This window comes from Dunckerocampus dactyliophorus, chromosome 12 (assembly GCF_027744805.1).
Source record: "Dunckerocampus dactyliophorus isolate RoL2022-P2 chromosome 12, RoL_Ddac_1.1, whole genome shotgun sequence".
NCBI lineage: Eukaryota > Metazoa > Chordata > Actinopteri > Syngnathiformes > Syngnathidae > Dunckerocampus > Dunckerocampus dactyliophorus.
Genome location: NC_072830.1, coordinates 23,304,870 through 23,323,207, shown reverse-complemented (window position 1 = coordinate 23,323,207; position 18,338 = coordinate 23,304,870). Strand labels below are relative to the sequence as shown.

Here is an 18,338-nt window from a genome sequence, read left to right as displayed (position 1 = left end):
TTCCAAGTGAGTGTGTGCGGGTTCCTTGCTGTGCTGACTATTCGTGTAAAAATGTGAGCGAACAGGCAATGACGAAAGTGCTTTGGACAAATGCATTACATAAATGCAGCCAAAATGCAATTAACAACGTGGAAGCTCGCAAGTTTGCTTGCTCATTTTTCCACAGCCCGAGCCACAAAAGTGGCCCATGAGCCCAAAGCTAACTGTATTAATCCAAACAAGTGTATGTGCAGAATAGGTCCTTTAATGATTTCATGTTTATTCATGTACCTGAAGCAGAAGGTGTGCCAGTCAGTGTTGAGAGCTTGAAGGTACTGCTCATCGTAGATCCTCTGTTTGCACGCTGTACACACGGGCAAACTTCCTCCAGCTGGAACAAGAGGAACACATTAAAACCACAATAATGAACACATTGTTAATGCATACCTCTCGGACGGTCTCATCGTTAGTTCCTTCATTTAAAAAGGAAGCAGTTAAGTTTGTAAAGAGTAACATTAGCTGTGCTGGGAAAGTTTCTTTCAGAGTCACATTAAAGAAATGCTGATGTAAATCATGATGGGAACGAGCCAAGAGACAGCAAAGCATTATTTACTAAAGCGCATTTTAAAGTTAATTGAGCTAAAAGCACATCACACACCCTTTTACATCTGAGGCCACGAGGAGGCATAAATGCTTTTAAAGGCAAGTAAGAGATGTTAGTGTACCGCATCATTCAATATGTAGTTTTGTTGTGAATGGTGCGGTCCACTGTAGTCTTGAAGCTTTACAGGAGTTTCAGTACTGAATACATATGTTGCTACATGCTGAGCACCAACATAACGGTACGTTGTTGGCCTGAATGTAAGACAACCCTGACCAGAAGAAGACCCATTTAAAATAAATACTTGAGAAGCAAAATGCATTTAAAATGATTTGAATCATGCTTTCGACATCAGTGAAATAACAACTCGTAGATGGTGTGCGTGTGTGTGAATGACAGGAAGAAAAGCTCTGATTCACTTGGGGAGAAATCACGTGGCAACAACTGTTGGTTTGTGTTCATAAAGCTCTAGACCCCGAATATAAGAACATTTGCCCTTTTCTAGATAAAATAGTCTTATATTTGGGTCAGTACAGTAACTTCGTACTACTTTCTATACAGTAATCCCTCCTTTATCACGGTTAACTGGCCCCAGATTCAAATGTGATACGCGAACCTCCGCCAAGTATCCTTATTTATAAATGGAATAACGTCATATTATGGCATAGAAAACCTGTTTGCAAGACTTGTCACGCACAGGTTCACCGTGAAGTCGAACGCGACCAATCTCATCGCGCATTTCAAAAAGGATTTTCGCAAAACGCCACGGCTTCCTGAAACATCCACTGCAGTTTGAAACATTTGCAAAACGTGACAAACTCCCAGGGGATGGCAAAAAGTCACCGGCTGGAAGAGCAAAGAGGCGGTCCCTGTCGGTGGTGAGTAATGTCGGGTTGAAATGCTAAATTATACCTACGGTGGATAAACTAATACACCAGATGCATCCTGAAGTAAATGAATCCATTTTTCTTATACCTACTGTTGCTAATTATTATTCTCAGTTTGAGTAATACCACTTGATCAAGCCTTTTCTAACATCCCACGCTACTAAACAAATAAAAGTATGTGTGATCTGTGCTGAAATGAGATCAATATCGGTGACGACCGATATTCAAGGCTGCAAAATCGGTATCGGATCAGAGGTGGGAAAGTTGTATCAAGACACCCCTAATTTTTATGCTAGCAAATCCTTAATTTAGGCACAAAAAAGTAACATTTGCTTAAATATGTGTATTTTTTGACAACTAAGAGGCTGTATTCAACCTCGAAACAGCCTGATTTATTAATTAGTATATATTTGAAAACCATGATAAATGAATCCTCAAAATTCTAACCGCAACGTGGCGAGGGACGACTGTATATTAAATAGGGTACTGTAATGTTTTATATCATGGTGGGGAGACATTTGTAAAAGTCCTTGTGTACCACTTTTGTATCCACAGCTTATTTCTGTAATGGCTTGCTGTAGTAGTTTTATTGATCAGCTTGACAAGGTTGGTCATGCTGATGCCCACTAATGCCTCTCCACTGTCAGACCTCCATTAATTTATGTTTATCACCTCATCTCTTTATTAGGGAGCACTTCACTTGCTCATTATTGCAGATTCACGTGCCTGCGAAGGCCACTAAAGACACTAATAGCTCAGTAAAATGCAAACAAATACACAACAGTGGACACACTTCATTCCTCCTGACTCATGAAACATATAGTGAGTCATCACATTCAACTTGGTCCCGCCTGAGTTGCCACCACTGCAGGACAATTACTCACTATTTGGTGTTCTGAACTCACAACATGCGATGGGGGGGAAGACACTGACGGTAAAATATTCTGATGAGCAGCTAGGGAGTTCAGATGCAAAGATTGGGTAGTAAACCAGGTTGCTACAAAGGTCAGTTTGGCTATCAAACTAGATTGCAGGATGGGCATGGAGGAGGATAACTAGCTTGGTGAGTAGCTGGACAAATAGACACCCAGTTACCTACTATAGGTAGTAGGGGTGTCAAGATTTGAGAAGTGACAAGATTCCACATTCAAGAAAAACTGTCTCGTGATAATAGATAAATTAATTAACCACAACATAAACGAAAATGAACTCAATAATGTTGCAGGCTTCGATATATTGCCATGTGCATCTGTTTTCCTCATATCTTGCCTCCAAACAGGCAGGAAGAGAGTTCACTCTGTGCACTGGTTTCAGCACCTAGGCGCTTCATAGAACGGCTTGAGGCGCTGTGAGCCAGAGTGAGACCTCTTCTCAGTCAGACAGTCGTTCTGTCACAGCAAAACGCAGCACAAGAGTGGAGCCTCGTGAGGAGCAACGCAAGTAGAAGTTAGAAGGGAAAAAAAAATGATTGCAAAGCCAAATGCCACAGCCCCCGTGTGGAAATATTAACAATAAGCAAGGTGAGCCCATCAAACCGAAAGAGCATGTATGCCGAATTTGTTCTAAAGTGGTGGCAACATAAACAAAACAAACCTGCCCACCAAAACATATCCATCCAAAAAAATACACATGGACAGTCAACACTGGTGAGAACAGCGCAAAATGGTGTGCGTTCACAGAGGGGGTAGTTTAATACACGGCCAAAGAAATGCTGCTCTTTATTACAGCTGAAAAGCCAGCATTTCAGGAAATGCTGCAAATGTTTGACAGACAGCACAAATTGCCTGTGAGAAAATACATGTCACAAACACCAATTCCACAGTTTTACAGAGTGAAAGACATATTAAAAGGAAACATTGCATTATTATGATATATTATTAGCGTCAATTTGTGGGACAATCAACATTTCAAAACACACCCGCATTGTTTTGTGACTGGGCTCAATAAAAAGGTTGTTTGTCCAGTCATATTTTTTTCATTGTGCTCTTCTTAAAAGCAATGTTAAAATCTCGTCTTGTATCGTTCTCCGTGAGCCAATCTCATGAGTTGGGTGTCTCATGACCCCCCTAATAGGTACTATACCTACTGCAGGGCATACAGTACCTATTGCAAGACTAGCTGGGTCAGTGGATAGGTTGCCAGGTAGATAGAGAAGAACAAACATCCTGTAGTTGCAGTTCAGGCCACAGCAACATATAAAAACAATTACAGTAAAACCTCTGTCCGTCAATTACAGACCTATTTTTTATACAACTCTCTTGGATCTCAATGGTATGTGCACACATACCCAATGCAGTGTACTAACCGTTTCAGTCATGAGGATAAAGAAAATATGCTTGACAATCTGCTTGAGAAAAGGAGTGTGTATGACCTGGAGGTAAACACTTGCACGCAAGCATGACGAAGGAGACAGCATGGCCACATTTAGACAACCATCTGGAGACTCTTTGCAAATAAATGTACAGTAATATGTGGAGAACAAGCTAGCCTTGTTTTTGTTTTTTGTTTTTTAAACCAGCATCTCAATTATGTGTGCAAGTTCCGCCCAAGCGGCACATGCAGGCGACATATTACAAACATCCCTCTTTTATTTTTCTTACCTTCCTCCTCTCCCATTCGTTCGTCCTTCCAGGTACAGCAGAGCAGCATCAACCGCATTCACTCTCCGCTAGAGAGCCAGCTGCCTCTGGTAGAAGGATAACCGGTGGTGACTAACCACCTCCGGCTAGCGGTGTCTTGGCGGCGGGTCGCTCGCTTCTCACTTTGGCGTAGTCAGCTTCTCCTTTCGTCCTGCTGCCTGGTTCGTGTATGCGGAGTTTCATTCAAGAGGGCCGCCGACCAATAAAGATACTCTGCCAGCCTCAGGACGACGCTGATTGGCCAAACAGGAGCCCTCCTTCCTGGTTTCATGGGGGGCACTCAATACAATTTGGAGTTTAACAGTTACACTTTTTGTGTACTTACTAAACAATGGACACACTGTCAATGGCTCTTTTTTAAAGTAAGTCTAGGAAATCAAAAGTAGCTATTAAGGTGATACCAATTAGCACAATTCAATATCAATATTTTGAAGCAGTATTGTAAACCATACAACATGCCTCCCACATCCCACCCATTTTACATTTCACAGCTGCATTACATTTTTATCATGTTGTTTAGCCCATTCGCTGAAAAACAACAAACCTAAAGCTCTATAGCTGACTGACAGACAGCTGGCACAGCTCCATCCAGCCATCTTCAATGCTGCTTATCCTCACTAGGGTCGTGGGTATGCTGGAGCCTATCCCAGCTGACTTCAGGCCAGAGGCGGGGTACACCCTGGACTAGTCGCCAGTCAATCGCATGGCAAATATAGACAAATAATCATTCACTCTCATATTCATGCCTATGGACAATTTAGAGTCGCCAATTAACCTAACATGCATTGTGGAATGTGGGAGGACACCGGAGTAAAAGAAAAGAATGTGTAAACTTCACACAGAGATGCCCAACAGAGATTCAAACCCAGACCTTCCCGATCTCCTGACTGTGTGGCCAACATGCTAACCACTAGGTCACCGTGCGGCACAGCGCCATGATTCATTTTAAGATGTGTAGAAAGTATTAAGTGGGCTCATTCGGCTAGGGGCAAGTCAGAAGTGATAGGAGTGTCAAAGGGTGTTATAAAAGTTAGAAAGACCGACGTCATAAATGTTAAGATAAAATACATTTTGTTGTGAAAGTTCAATAATAAGGTTGCTTTCATGAAATGAAGACTGTCTGAGACTGCAGACACACCCGTCTTGCTACTGCTACATTGTTATTATTTTGTTCTTGAGTTTCGAACAGTTAACGCCAGGTGTAGGCGTTCGTTTCTATGTTGCTATGTGAATTCGATGCGCCCGGGGAGTGAGTTCCGGTAATGCTTAAAATGACCAAAATACAGCAAAACACTGTAAGTATTACATGTTGTCATGAATGTACCTGCTACTGCATGGCCACAGCATGTACAGTATATAAAACCATAAAACCTTGTTGGAGGTGTTCTAATAGCGGGCTTTGTAGGCGGAATAGGTGTGTACCATTATGTGCATTCATTACTTGCATCTTATCTGTTTTTATATCTTTAGAATGCACAGAAAAGAGAAAGACATGTGTTCATGTCTCACATAAGGATTGTGGATGGTGGGCAAAAATTTTAAAAAGTGCAGTTTTCCTATAAGGGTATGTAGAATTTTATTGTTGATAGATGCACATTTGTCACACTAAAACCTGTTTGTTTTGAAAGTAAAATCTTACAGACTGGTGAGTCTCGTGTGGTTGTTTATTAGTGTACAGTAGCCTTAGTGATTCTTTTGAAGTAACCTGAAATGACAATAGCTGTGTCATAGTCTATTTCAGGGGCCTGCCTTTTAATATCCACTACTGTGAGATCAAACTTAAAACACAATTCACAAACCATAGTTAGCCCACGGATAGGCTACAGTGCGTGTGTATGGGGTATTGTGTACATGACGTCATAAAAACGCGGAACTTCAAATGCATTTGATCGCCTCTTCTCTCAAAACTGGAGCAAACAAGTGAAGGGAACTGATATATTTTTCTCACATCTGGTGCTCGTAAACACACCCTAGGGACACATTTTATGTTAGAACGTCTTTAAAATGCCAAAAAGTGCAATTACCTACCTTCAAGCCTTCGAAAATCCACTAACAAAACATGTGCAATGTAATCCTGCACGTCATAAAGGTTATACCGCCCCCTTGTGGCGTGTGACTGCCCTGTACTATGCGTGCTGAAAGAGCAAGGATACGTGTAAATCGTCCTCGTCACGGCCGCTTGTGGCCTGACAGAAGCCAGATGGCTTGACAAATGAAATGTGTAACATTATACAAGTAGATTTTAATTACATTTTGCCAATGTGAACCTGTAAACTACATAAACAAACATTTAACTGAACACTTCTGCAATAGAGGTGCTGTAATGCTCAAATTATAAACAAGAATCTTATTTATTATTTACTGAAACTGCATTGGATGCAGGCAGTAATTGCAAATTAACATCTGCGTCTTTGGGGTAGTTAGTTGAATACTTAAAAATATGGCCTGCAATCAGTATGTCGCATGTTTGACTCCCTCTCTCATTTGTGAGTCCCTGACAAAGTGCACTTGCTGTAGGTAATCCCTCATTTGTCATGGTTAATTGGTTGAAGACTCGACTGTGACTTAAGTGAATTTCCACAAAGCAGGGTTCCTTATGTATGAATATTTTTATAGTTAGGGCATCGAAAACCTGTTTATCACCTTCTAAATATGGTTTTTAACATTATTAGAGCCCTCTACACATGAACTAACACGCCTATAGTCACCTTTGCAGTCGTATTACCCAATATAGTAGACATATATAGAGAAAACAAAACATTTGACAGATGTGCGTTCCTATAAATGTCTTACAGGAAGTGACGTTTGGGGTTCAGAGTTGAGTTTTAGCTTGGTGTGGGTTAGAGCCGCAACGGCAGCCCGTGTTTTTATCAGGGATTATTGTACCTGTTGTGAGATCATTCAAACCTGCAATAAAAGCCTGCTGTTCCAGCAATCAAGTCTGGTGTTTATATCTCACCAAACATTACTGACACCTAGTGACCAGTGTAGAATACTACATATGATTCACAGCGGCTTCTGAACGCCTTACATGTTTGTATGCTCTAAAATGCTTAATTTAGGCAAAAATATGTACAATTTGCTTCAATATGTATATTTTGACTTATGATATGCTGTATTCAACCACAAAACAGCATATTTATGAATATATTTTTGAAAAACTGTTAAAAAAAGCGCAAAATTCGAACTGAGTGGCGAGGCACAACAGTATAGATTATATGCAGAGGTCACATTTTGTACTGTATAATCCATGTAAATACAAATGAATGACGTGTGCTAATAAACAGCTAAATGGTCAAGAGTGTGGCATGTGATTGAAAGGCCGCAGGTTTGATTCCTGCAGCCCTGTACACATCAGGGCCGGGGCTCAGTGGCTCTCACCAGCACCGTTTTATTATTTCCAGCTGGACCAACAAAGTTACAAAACAGAAGGAAAAAGACATTTTAGCTTGTGAATTGACACAAAGGAGACATGTTTGAACACATTTTATTTCGTTAAAGCAAATACAAAGGTAGGATATATCAAGTTGTGTGTGTGTGTGCGTGTGTGTGTGTCATGGAAACAAATAAAAAAGTGCAAAACCACACTGTTCCTCCTTACAGAAATAGTTTTAAATAAAGATGAAGCGTATCCCATGGCACATGCTTGACCCAGTGAGGCTCAAAGACAGTTCTCACACAGCTCAGGGTGGACGAACCGATATGCCAGCAACCTACATATTAGTACAAAATACAGTACACAATTACACAAAGAAAAAAGGGTCACTTGGCAACAGCACCCATGAACCTTTGGTCAGTTAAGCATTTTCTTCTTTTTGAAATTCCCGAAAGCAGCTCAAGTAAAGGAACAAGTGGGGCTTCTGTGGCCTCATGAAACAAACTGTTATTCTACGACAGTGAATAAATGAAAGGATACTTCATTTATAATAACAATAAGATATGCGTCAAAGCATGGTGGATAATCCTGTTATGACATCACATACATGAAAATAACTCCTGAAGTGGAAAAGTGACACATGACTAAGCATTCACCTGCAAATCAAACAATCCAAGGGATAAAAATATTAATGGCAACACAGTTTATCTCATTAAAACGCGTGGAAGTGCTGAGAATCGCTTCAGCAAACAGAATCAGCAAAAAGTCAATGAGAACAGATGGGCTGGCCTGAGTCCCATTTCCCACTGCTTTATACCCAATGGGGCTAAAAATAGCAGCGAGGGAGGAAGAGGGCTGGAGACGATGCTCAGATTGGCCACAAAAACAAAACAAAAAAGCCTTCTGACGGGTCAGAGAGGTGGTGTGCTTTCAGCTGGCCTTGTTTTAAGAGGTTCAGCGCTGCGTTTCACACAACAGCATCACTACGTGTGCGTGCCGCATAAAGAACACACAGTTGTATGCTTAGGAAAGACAGCACAGAGAAAAAGGGGAACTTTAAGCCAATTATTTTGACACACTTATGAGTAAAGGCACTGTCGGTGATAAATGTAAAAAAAAAAAAGTACTTATTTCTTGGTCGGTGGGTTCGCATAAGAGCAGAAGTCAAGTAAAAAAAAAAATCGTTTGTGTATAAAATGTACATTCTAGTTCATGCAGTAGCACCATGGTTTCTTCAGGTCACACCGGGAGGTCATCTACTTCCTCCTCCCGCAGTATTTCCCCTGGCATGCTCCTGCTCCGCCTGGAGCAAACAATCGACATGAACACAGCACGTTAGCGCTTTACAATGAAGCTGAAATCAAAGTTTGACCGTCGTGATGCATGGCATGTGCATACTTCACCTGGGCTCAGTTACCACTGCATCAAAAGTCATTTTAAGCTGGAAGCGACTTATTTGTACATTTGCATGACATGTGACTTATACAGCATACCCCCGCGACCCTAATTAGGATAAGCGGCATGGAAAATGAGTGGATCATACTAACTCATTCAATAACAAAGATGTATTTAGAAGTTATTATAAACCCGTTTGCCCGATCGCGCGAGAGGCAAAAAGAGGTGGTGATGCAAGTGCACACTAAGAGATGCCGCTGTTAAAGCAGTTTTAAGCCATAAAAACGGCTACAAGGTGGCAGAAGTGCATTTGATAAGAGCTCAGCATGAATCATTTGCATGTATTAACACACTTGATAGCAAGGAGGAAGTGGAAGAGCATGGAGGAGTGTAGCGAGCAGAAGGTTATGCATAGCAGGGAAGTTTTAATGCTTGCACATGCATGCACATGCACGCACGCACGCACTCGTGCACACACGCAGTTTAGTTCCAAATGTGAAAACTGTAAATAGTTCATGGTGATATATTTGTAAATAAATTGTTATTTTGATGTAAAAGAAACATTTTTGTGTTGTTTACGTTGTGGTACAGTTGTTTAGATATTTGAGCTGTCACAAAAGCAAAAAAAAAAGTGTCAAAGTGAAAGTGATGCTAGAAATGTAGCGTTTCTTGTTGGGAACTGACATTTCCCTGAAACTGACGTATGTTCTACTGCTGAATTCTAAAGAATGGCAAAAAGGTAGAACAACTTATATTCTGTGTGCCTTGACAAATCAAGGGGTTGTCTTTTGAAAAATGTCTAGGATTAAATGAGTTAATAATAATAATCATCATACTGATATACAGTAATACCAACATGCGCTACTGTTGTGGCTGTAATCCAGCTAAAACTCAACTGTGAAGCCCCTACGTCACTTCCTGTCCATGCGGCCGGAAGACATTTATTGCAACATATTTATTGGTAAGTCTTATTCATGTCTTAGATTGTTTATTTTCTCTGATCATATTTAAAACTTATTTAGAAGATCATGAAAGGTTTGTCTTTGCCATAACTGCTCCATTTATAAATATGGAATCCTGCTTCGCGGAAACCCACTGATCACGGTCGGCTCTGGAAACAATTAACCATGATAAACGAGGCATTGCTGCGTATACATATGATGTTATTGTTGTCATTGATGCAAATGCAATGCAATCATTTGACAGTCAGTCCTATATTACAAAACTGAGCAGTTTTTTTCCCACAATGTTTCACTGGAATGTAATCGATATGTACACATATTGTAAACTCATTTGTGGATTGTACATACAGTAGAATGTATTACCTCTGTAGGCTCCTCCTCCTGCCCCACCAAGGAAGCCTTGCAATGGATTTCCGTTGTACTTGGCGGCTTTGGCTGCAAAACAACAAAAACATCAAATCATCAGAACACTTGATCCCAATTAGTACATACAGTACAGTATTGTTTATTTGACTGTGTAATTTACGGCTGTGTACACACAGAGGCAGTGTGACATGAATAAGTGTCACACTGATCAGCACGCTAACAACAAGTTTTAAGACTACAAGTCAAGCTGTGCAGTTTGGTAAGTTTGGGGCAACCCTGTAAAACATCAATTCAGCAAAGCAAGAAAGGAGACGTGTTCTCCTCGAAATAATCCCACTAGCGGTAATCTCCAATGTTCAGGAAAATACAGATTATCATGCATTCACACTGACTGATTGTGTCGTGCCATCTGCACTGTTGAGCATATACACCACACACACACACACACACACACACACACACACTGCATAGACTCATCCAAACAACACTGTTCTGCATGATTTTGCTGACTAAGAGCTGATTTAAAGTCGTTTTTGGGTGCTGAACCCAAACATCTCATTCGTGATTGGATGTCAAGTCGTGTCTGTACAATTTGCAAGTTTCTATGGCTTTATGGTGGGTTATTTTGCAGCCGTACTCCATAAAAAAAAAGCACAGACTGTCTGAAAGCTGATTTGCCTAACACACTCAGAGTTGCACTGGAAGGCTTCATCACATGAACAGCCACACTGACAGCACAGGGAGAACGGTGCCTGACTGATACGAAGCAAGGAGACAGACACAGAGTTACATGCATAATAAAGATGATTAAAGGATTTCCTGTTTAGTGTCCCAGCTCTAAAAGAAACACTCTCCATTTCAGTCACCAACGTGGTTGCTTTTTTTGGGCACTTGATTCTGTGGAAGTGTGCCAAGGAAGACATATTTTTGGTAATCATTTTTGTTGAAACTGGGGTGTGCAAAAACCGAGGTGCTATTGTATGCCGTCCATTTTCTATGCCGCTTTACTATTGTATTCCTATTTATCAATATGGACAGATAAATTCAGAATTTGTACAAAAAAAATCAAATCAAATCAAATCAAATAAAAAAAGGGATTTTTAGGACAAATTTGAAAATCAGCAGGGGAAAAACACACAAGACGCAGGGTGGAATCTGACATGCAGCTAACTGAAATTGGACAATTGGTGTAAGGAAAATGGCGGTCCCTAGGTACCTTGTTGAGGAGTCAGCGGGGCTGGGACATATCCACCTGTGTGCAAGCAGGGGGACAAAAAGGCATTGCCATTAATCTCAAGTTAAATGTTACCTGCCAGAGTGTTGCATTTAGTGTAATTTGTTTTACTTTTGTTATTTGACACACAGTACAATTCATGAAATACATTCACCTCCAGTCCTGTAGGTGGCAGTAATGACATTCCTAATACAGCTCTTGTATGGGATCTCATTATTAACTGGAGCTTGAGCAAGTTAGTAATAACCTTCAATAATACATACTTTAATAGGACATATCCACAAATGACATACAGCTTATTGAAGCCATCTGTGTCATTTTGAGAGGAGGATTAGGGCAATGAGGAATGGATAAAGCTGATGGGGACAACATGGAGAACATTGTACAAAACATGTGTCGTGGTCGTCACCTGGCTGAGGCTGATATCCACCACCACCTCCCAGATTTCCATAGCCTGCAAAAACAAGTCAAAACGGTCATTCCATTGTGAACGCATTACAGTTGTACCTCGGCACATCGGGGGGTTAAAATTTAGTGGCTTGACTCTACATCACGGCATTTTCCAGCATAAAAATGGCTAAATTAACTAAAATACAAATATAAGGCTGAAGAAGACATATTCAGAAGACATATTCAATATGCAGTATTTTACACAGTTGCTGGGTTGAATTATCTCACAGCAAGCACAATAATAACACAATAATAATAATAATCATAATAACACGGGCTACTGTTGCAGCCATAATCCAGCAAAAACTCAAAAACTCACTTCAAGTTTTATTTATGTCTTAAACGACTTATTTTCTCAGATTATATCTACGATATTGGATAATACAAGTGTAAAGGTGACTATAGAGGTGTTGTTGGCTGTCATTTCCTGGCTCTAATAATGTTAAAACCCATATTTAGAAACTATGAAAATATTCAATTTATATATAAGGAATCCTACTTCATGGTAATTCACTTAGCACGGTTGGGTCTGGAACCAATTAACTCTGATAAAAGAGGGATTACTGTACTTGAATAAATAAGTAAGATTGTGTAATTTGTTTGTTGTGTTTTTATCTCAACTGAATTGACTCAACATGAGTCAAGATTTGGCTACCGGTAATTTAGGGCAGGACTCTCCAGGGCTTGGATCTTCAAACAGTCTTCGAGCAGTCACACTTTGATGCTGTGCACAATCTAACAGTCATCAGTGTCTACTGGGGAAATGTGTTGACGTCATGCATTTTGCCCAACCTAACAAACACTGCAATGGTTCAGGAATCTTTGGAAGAGGTGGATGGTGGAAAAAATATTCAGCTATGCAGCTGGCATGATAATAATATAATATTATAGTGAAATATTATGAAGTGAGGTGGTCTTGTGCAGGGGTCACCAACACACCAGGTAGCCCCCCCCACGACCACATGAGGCGCCCGCAGGCCTACTTTTCATTCAGGTTTTCAGTTAATAATGTGAGAACACTAGAAAGAAAAGTATTCTGAAACATAAAATGTGAGTTGTGGATACCAGCATTTTGGGAATGTTCTGGTAAAAAGAGCATATTTGATTTGTTTGGGTTGAAATAAGGTGTGAAAATCATTTCTACAAAAATGAGTAGCTCGTGGCCGTTTTCATTTTGTAAAAGTAGCTCTCGCAAGGAAAAACGCTGGTGACCCCTGATCTAGTGGTTAGCATGTTGGCCACACAGTCACAGTCAGGAGATCGGGAAGAGATCGGTTCGAATCTCCGTTGGGCATTTCTGTGTGCAGTTGCGTGCGTGTGCACGTTTTCTCCGGATACTCTGGTTTCCTCCCACATTCCAAAAACATGCATGTTAGGTTAATTAGAGACTCTAAATTGTCCATAGGTATGAATGTGAGTGTGAATGGTTGTTTGTCTATACGTGCCCTGTGATTGGCTGGCGACCAGACCAGGGTGTACCCATACGCTCCAGCATACCCCCGCGACCCTAATGAGGATAAGCGGGAAAGAAAATGGACGGATGGATGATGTACTGATGATGAAGGTGTTATGTCCGTACTAATACACATTATGATAATATACTTTATATTATTTCTTTATAATATGAAATATAATTGAAGAATATGATGTAATTAAATATAATTTTAAACTGTAATACTAATAAAGGCAGCCCATGTACTGTGATAAATGCCTTACCTCGAATAAACCTCATACCTCAAACCTCATACTTGCTATAGAAATAAACTGCAAGCACTATTTCTATTTAGCTATAAAGTGCATTTTAAACACATTTTCTGGGTAGATAATAACAGTACAAGAGCTGCAGGTGTCTTCAAGTACCTGGTTTTGGTGCTTTAGCTCCTCCCCCAGCACCGCCCAGTCCAATCGCAGAGGGATATGACAAACCACCTGTCAAAAAACAAAAACAAAACACAATTACTAAGCTGATTAGAATGAAAATATGTAAAAGGTTGATCTAAAAAAACTGTTTACTCTGACTTCACGCCTGTAAAAAGAAAAAACCTATCAGCATGTCGGCCTGTTCCCTGCATAGGAAATGCCAAAGTGATGGCTTCTTCCTGACCAACTGTCACTTTAGTCAGTGGCCAGAACAATCTGAAATAACAATCTGAACTCTCTGAAAAAACCTCTCCATTCATACATACCCTGTCTATACCCTCGTTGATATGGACTGTATCCCGCTGAATCACAATGACAGAAAAAAGGAGCGTGACTGTCTGGCAGGTTAACCAACCTCCCACAGCACCGTTTGTATTTCATGTGTTTGTGACTCCCTTACTTAAACAGATCAGACATTTCATCTCATTAGAATGTCAATGTGTTTTTTGTAAAACAAGAATAAGTTTGAGGCATTCAATTAAACCTCACAACTGATGCTACAATACATAAATGCATGTGACGTCCAACCTTGATAACCTTGACCTCCAGACAGTGGGATTCCTGCACCACCTCCTGCTCCACCGACAGCTTTGAAAGACCAAATAAAACAAATGAGTAGAAAATCTCCAGTTCTTGCATTTTGTTTGTTTGTTCAAATAAAATATACTGGAAATGAGTAACAGCTTTTATGTTTGCCTTGCATGCGTACACACCAGGAGGTTTCAAAGGCTTCGCACCAGGGAGCACCGCTGCTCCTGTTCCAGTTCCAATACCAGTTCCAGGTCCATAAGGAACTAACAGGAACAAGGACATACGCTAGTTAGTCAAAGGATACATTTTGAGGTGAAAATACAACAAAGGGTAACCTGCCTCCATAAGGATAACCATCTGGACCAATACCTGTTCCAGCACCTGTGGAGCAGAAGACTACGAGTGTAAAGTAGTTCCTTTTTGCTGAAGACCTTGTCTTACAACGAACACATCTGAGTGTGTATATCAGTGCTACTATATCAGAAATGACGTGTGTTCACTGTATGGCACGGGCGTCCAAATTTCGGCCCGGCGGCCATTTGCAGCCCGCAGCTTGTTTTTCATTGTAGAAATAAAATTTAACCAAAAAACCCAGCAAAAAATTGAAAAATAAAGGCAAAATGTAAAGAGAAGGAGCTGAAATGGCACTAATGGTGAAAATGAACATCGCTGTGATGAGTTAACAGCATGGGGATACATTTTGTGCATGCATGATGCTGTACTGAAACATGAGATTATTTAGTAAACATTGCTCTTCTGTACCTTGTGGGATTGGTTTCGGTCCTTTGCCTGAAGCACCAACACCAACACCTGCAGGAAGCCATAAAGCCAAAGCAGTTTTCTTGGTATATGTTACCATCATGTGGCCACAAGCGTGTATTGCATCTCTTAAAGTTGCAATCAAAATGGAAGGAAACGACGTTGTACAAGTTAATGTACTGTAGCAGAATTTTATTTTTTTACACATTTTTTTTTTTACACGCCCCCTCCCAAATGTAGTTAGATGTATGTTTAGGGTTGAAATGAATAAAATGTAAAAATGTATTTTCTTTAAACAAATTGTTCAATAAATTATAATTTTTTTTTAGCAATATAACAAATTAATAGAAAAACAAATGTTCAGGGGTGGTATCTAACCCTCGCCCTCTGCCTTAGGCAGCAGCCGTGGGCTGGCTGGCTGGATCTGCATGTCGGGAGGGGCAGCCCAAAAATGTATAATTAATTACCTGCAAGTTGTTGTCCCCCAGGTCCAACTGTAAGAGAAGAGACTTAACATAAATCATGAACGACATCTAAAATATTGACACCAATGACCACCTCACCCCCTGCAATGTTGATGAGGATACTGTAATTGGCATAGACAGAGTTGTAATGACAATAAGAGTTGGTTCACACTTACCAGGCGGACCTTGGCCTTTAGTATCAGCTAAAAAAGACAGATAATATCACAGTTAAACTCAAGCAGTAATAAATACGGTAGGAGATGATGCATGATGTTGCCTGTAAATTTAATAGGGACGACACGAGACAACCAACTCACGAGACGGGACGAAGCGTTGTGTGAACGTGCACAATTTTTGCGCTGTTCCGTTTGTATTTGCTATGCCGACCAAACGTCTCAGTGAGTGTTGACTGTTGGGACGGAGGCTCTGCATCTTGATGTGGATGTTTTTTCCCCCCAGATGGGAAAACTGGGTCGGCTGGATATGTCTAAGGTAGGCAAGTTTGTTTTGTGGCCTTTTATGCTGCTACCACTTTGAAATACATTTGGCATTCTGGCTGGATCGTGTTGATGGGCTCACCTTGCTTATTATTATTTCCACACGGGGGGCTGTGGCATTTGGCTTTGTAAGCACCTTTTTCCCTCCTAACTTCTACTACGTTACCTTGCATTGCTCCTCACCAAGCTTCACTCTTTTGCAGTGTGTGTGCTAGAGACCCCGCCTCCCTTCACAGAGGCAAAGCATCTGTATGACTGACAAGAGGGCTCACTCTGTTTGCCATTGTTCTATGAAGTGTCCAGGTACTGAACCAATGCACAGAGTGAAACCTCCTCCTGCCTGTTTGAAGGTGAGAGACGAGGAAAACAAGCAAGCATGCACATGGCAATATATGGAGGCTGGCAAAATTCTCGAGTTCATTTTCATTTATCGAGTGATTAATTAATTCATTAATTAATTAATGTATTTATTTATAATTTTAGACATTTTTGTTCTGAACAAGAAATCTTGAGATCTCGTGACACAATATTTTGTGACACCCCTAAAATTTAATGAATACATTTACAAAAAAATTTAAAAACAGTGTTTTCAGAGCTAATAACAAAGTTTTTAAATAAATACAGTCAGTGAGTCAAATTATGCACACTAGGGGCCGCACGGGGGCCAAGTGGTTAGCATGTTGGCCACATAGTCAGGAGACTGGCTTTCCTCCCACATTCCAAAAACATGCATGTTAGGTTAATTGGCAACTCGAAATTGTCCATAGGTATGAATGTGAGCATGAACGATTGTTTGTCTATATGCGATTGGCTGTGGCGACCAGTCCTCTTGCCCGAAATCAGCTGGGAAAGGCTCCAGCATACCCCCGCGACCCTAATGAGGATTTGCTGTAAGTACAATGATTGTTTTACAGATGTTCAACTCACCACTTGGTTGAATAATTCCAGCACCAGCTGTAACAAAAGGAAGCAATGAACGCATATTAAAGCAACTATTAACTACCACTACCACACAATTATAATGAATAGGATAGGAATATGAACCTACCGCCTTATTTTTTCACATCCATCAGAAGGGCGCAAAAAAGCAAAACAAAACAATAAAAAACATAAATTAGTGAATTTATCTTTTGAAAAGTTGAAATGATTGAATGACTGTTTTGATTGGTGCTTTAATATGATTGGATTTGCTGTTTTATCTGTTGCGTATGGGCCTAACAAACAAACACAAGCAGAATATAAGTCGCTTTTAAAATAACATAAAGCAAATATTGCAGTGTCCTACAGCAGGGACATCACATTTCCAGTGGCCATCCAAAAAAAAATGTTATTTTAAGAGACGCATAATGGTGCATGAAACTGAAGGTCATGAATAGCCCTGCTGTAGAATTTTAAAGGTAGCAGGTAGCCTTCTGTTTTGCATAAGTGCAAGCATCCTCATTGTCAAACCAAACTTCAAACAAACATGCATGTTTTGGGTGTATTTCAGGTCCGAATAAAGCTATAAAAGACTATCAGACTATGTGTGACTCAGTGGGGACGCTCCACTGTGCCTCCTTCTGCCGTCAGAACAGAGAGGTGCTTGAGGTGGCAGAGAGGTGGCATGCCATGATGTGCATGCATTATGTTAAAAAATGTAACGCAGTTAAATAAATAATTTAGTTACTGCCGTTAAAGCATTATTTTTGACAATCCTACAATATGCATTTCATATAATCTTTAAAGTGCAGCCAGCCCATAGTTTAAAATGGTTTAGTTCATCAAATTGCTGTGTCTACTAGATATTAAGTGCTATTAAGGACGGACTGCTGCCCCACCATTTTTTTTTCCAATGAAAACCATCACTTGGTTGGTGGTCTTTGCTGATTGAACTCCATCTTTTGAACAATGCACAAGCTATATACAGATGCTGGAAGAAAATATAGATTGCATGCAAACAAATGGTCTTACTGGGCTGTGGGAGGTCTGGTGCCTTGCCATTTGTGGCAATAGCTGTGGGCCCTGCCAGAAGAAATGGAGCACAGTTTGGTTTGACTACAAAGGTAGAAAGCTGTCGCTGCCACAGCTGCGAGGCTGTAAACTAAAGGTGGTCAACAGGTGGGAAAAGAAGCAATAAAAATGTGAGTTCCAGCCAGTGTGGTAGTAGGTCAGGTGGGTGTGTTTGTTACTGCATGAGTGTTTCTCAATGTGTGAAACTAGAGTACAGTAATCCCTCGTTTATCACGGTTTACTGGTTCCAGACCCGACCGTAATAAGTGAATTTCCTCAAAGAAGGATT

At 40.5% G+C, this 18,338-nt stretch overlaps 2 protein-coding genes across 13 annotated transcripts in view; both read right to left on the bottom strand.

Annotated features, from left to right (window-relative positions):
- Nucleotides 1-4,269, bottom strand: part of limk1a (LIM domain kinase 1a) — a 53,315-nt gene extending 49,046 nt beyond the window's left edge. The window contains exons 1-2 of the mRNA XM_054794596.1: nucleotides 4,068-4,269; nucleotides 271-370 (exon numbers count right to left, since the gene is read on the bottom strand). Coding sequence (XP_054650571.1) covers nucleotides 271-370; nucleotides 4,068-4,125 — 158 coding nt within the window. The 5' untranslated portion in view covers nucleotides 4,126-4,269. The remainder of the gene's footprint in view (nucleotides 1-270; nucleotides 371-4,067) is intronic.
- A 3,211-nt stretch (nucleotides 4,270-7,480) lies between these two features.
- The window catches only part of LOC129191424 (elastin-like), a 64,094-nt gene continuing 53,236 nt past the window's right edge, over nucleotides 7,481-18,338 (bottom strand). For 4 of the 12 annotated variants that reach the window (XM_054794766.1, XM_054794775.1, XM_054794771.1 and 1 more), the window contains 13 exons: nucleotides 16,988-17,014; nucleotides 15,740-15,766; nucleotides 15,567-15,593; nucleotides 15,103-15,150; nucleotides 14,680-14,721; nucleotides 14,523-14,603; nucleotides 14,338-14,397; nucleotides 14,076-14,111; nucleotides 13,750-13,818; nucleotides 11,849-11,893; nucleotides 11,422-11,457; nucleotides 10,203-10,274; nucleotides 7,482-8,785 (listed from right to left, as the gene is read on the bottom strand). In XM_054794766.1, coding sequence (XP_054650741.1) covers nucleotides 8,739-8,785; nucleotides 10,203-10,274; nucleotides 11,422-11,457; nucleotides 11,849-11,893; nucleotides 13,750-13,818; nucleotides 14,076-14,111; nucleotides 14,338-14,397; nucleotides 14,523-14,603; nucleotides 14,680-14,721; nucleotides 15,103-15,150; nucleotides 15,567-15,593; nucleotides 15,740-15,766; nucleotides 16,988-17,014 — 617 coding nt within the window. In that variant the 3' untranslated portion in view covers nucleotides 7,482-8,738. Of the gene's footprint in view, nucleotides 8,786-10,202; nucleotides 10,275-11,421; nucleotides 11,458-11,848; nucleotides 11,894-13,749; nucleotides 13,819-14,075; nucleotides 14,112-14,337; nucleotides 14,398-14,522; nucleotides 14,604-14,679; nucleotides 14,722-15,102; nucleotides 15,151-15,566; nucleotides 15,594-15,739; nucleotides 15,767-16,987; nucleotides 17,015-17,052; nucleotides 18,141-18,338 lie in introns of those variants that run through there. The other 8 variants (XM_054794770.1, XM_054794769.1, XM_054794768.1 and 5 more) reach the window with 7 other exon arrangements.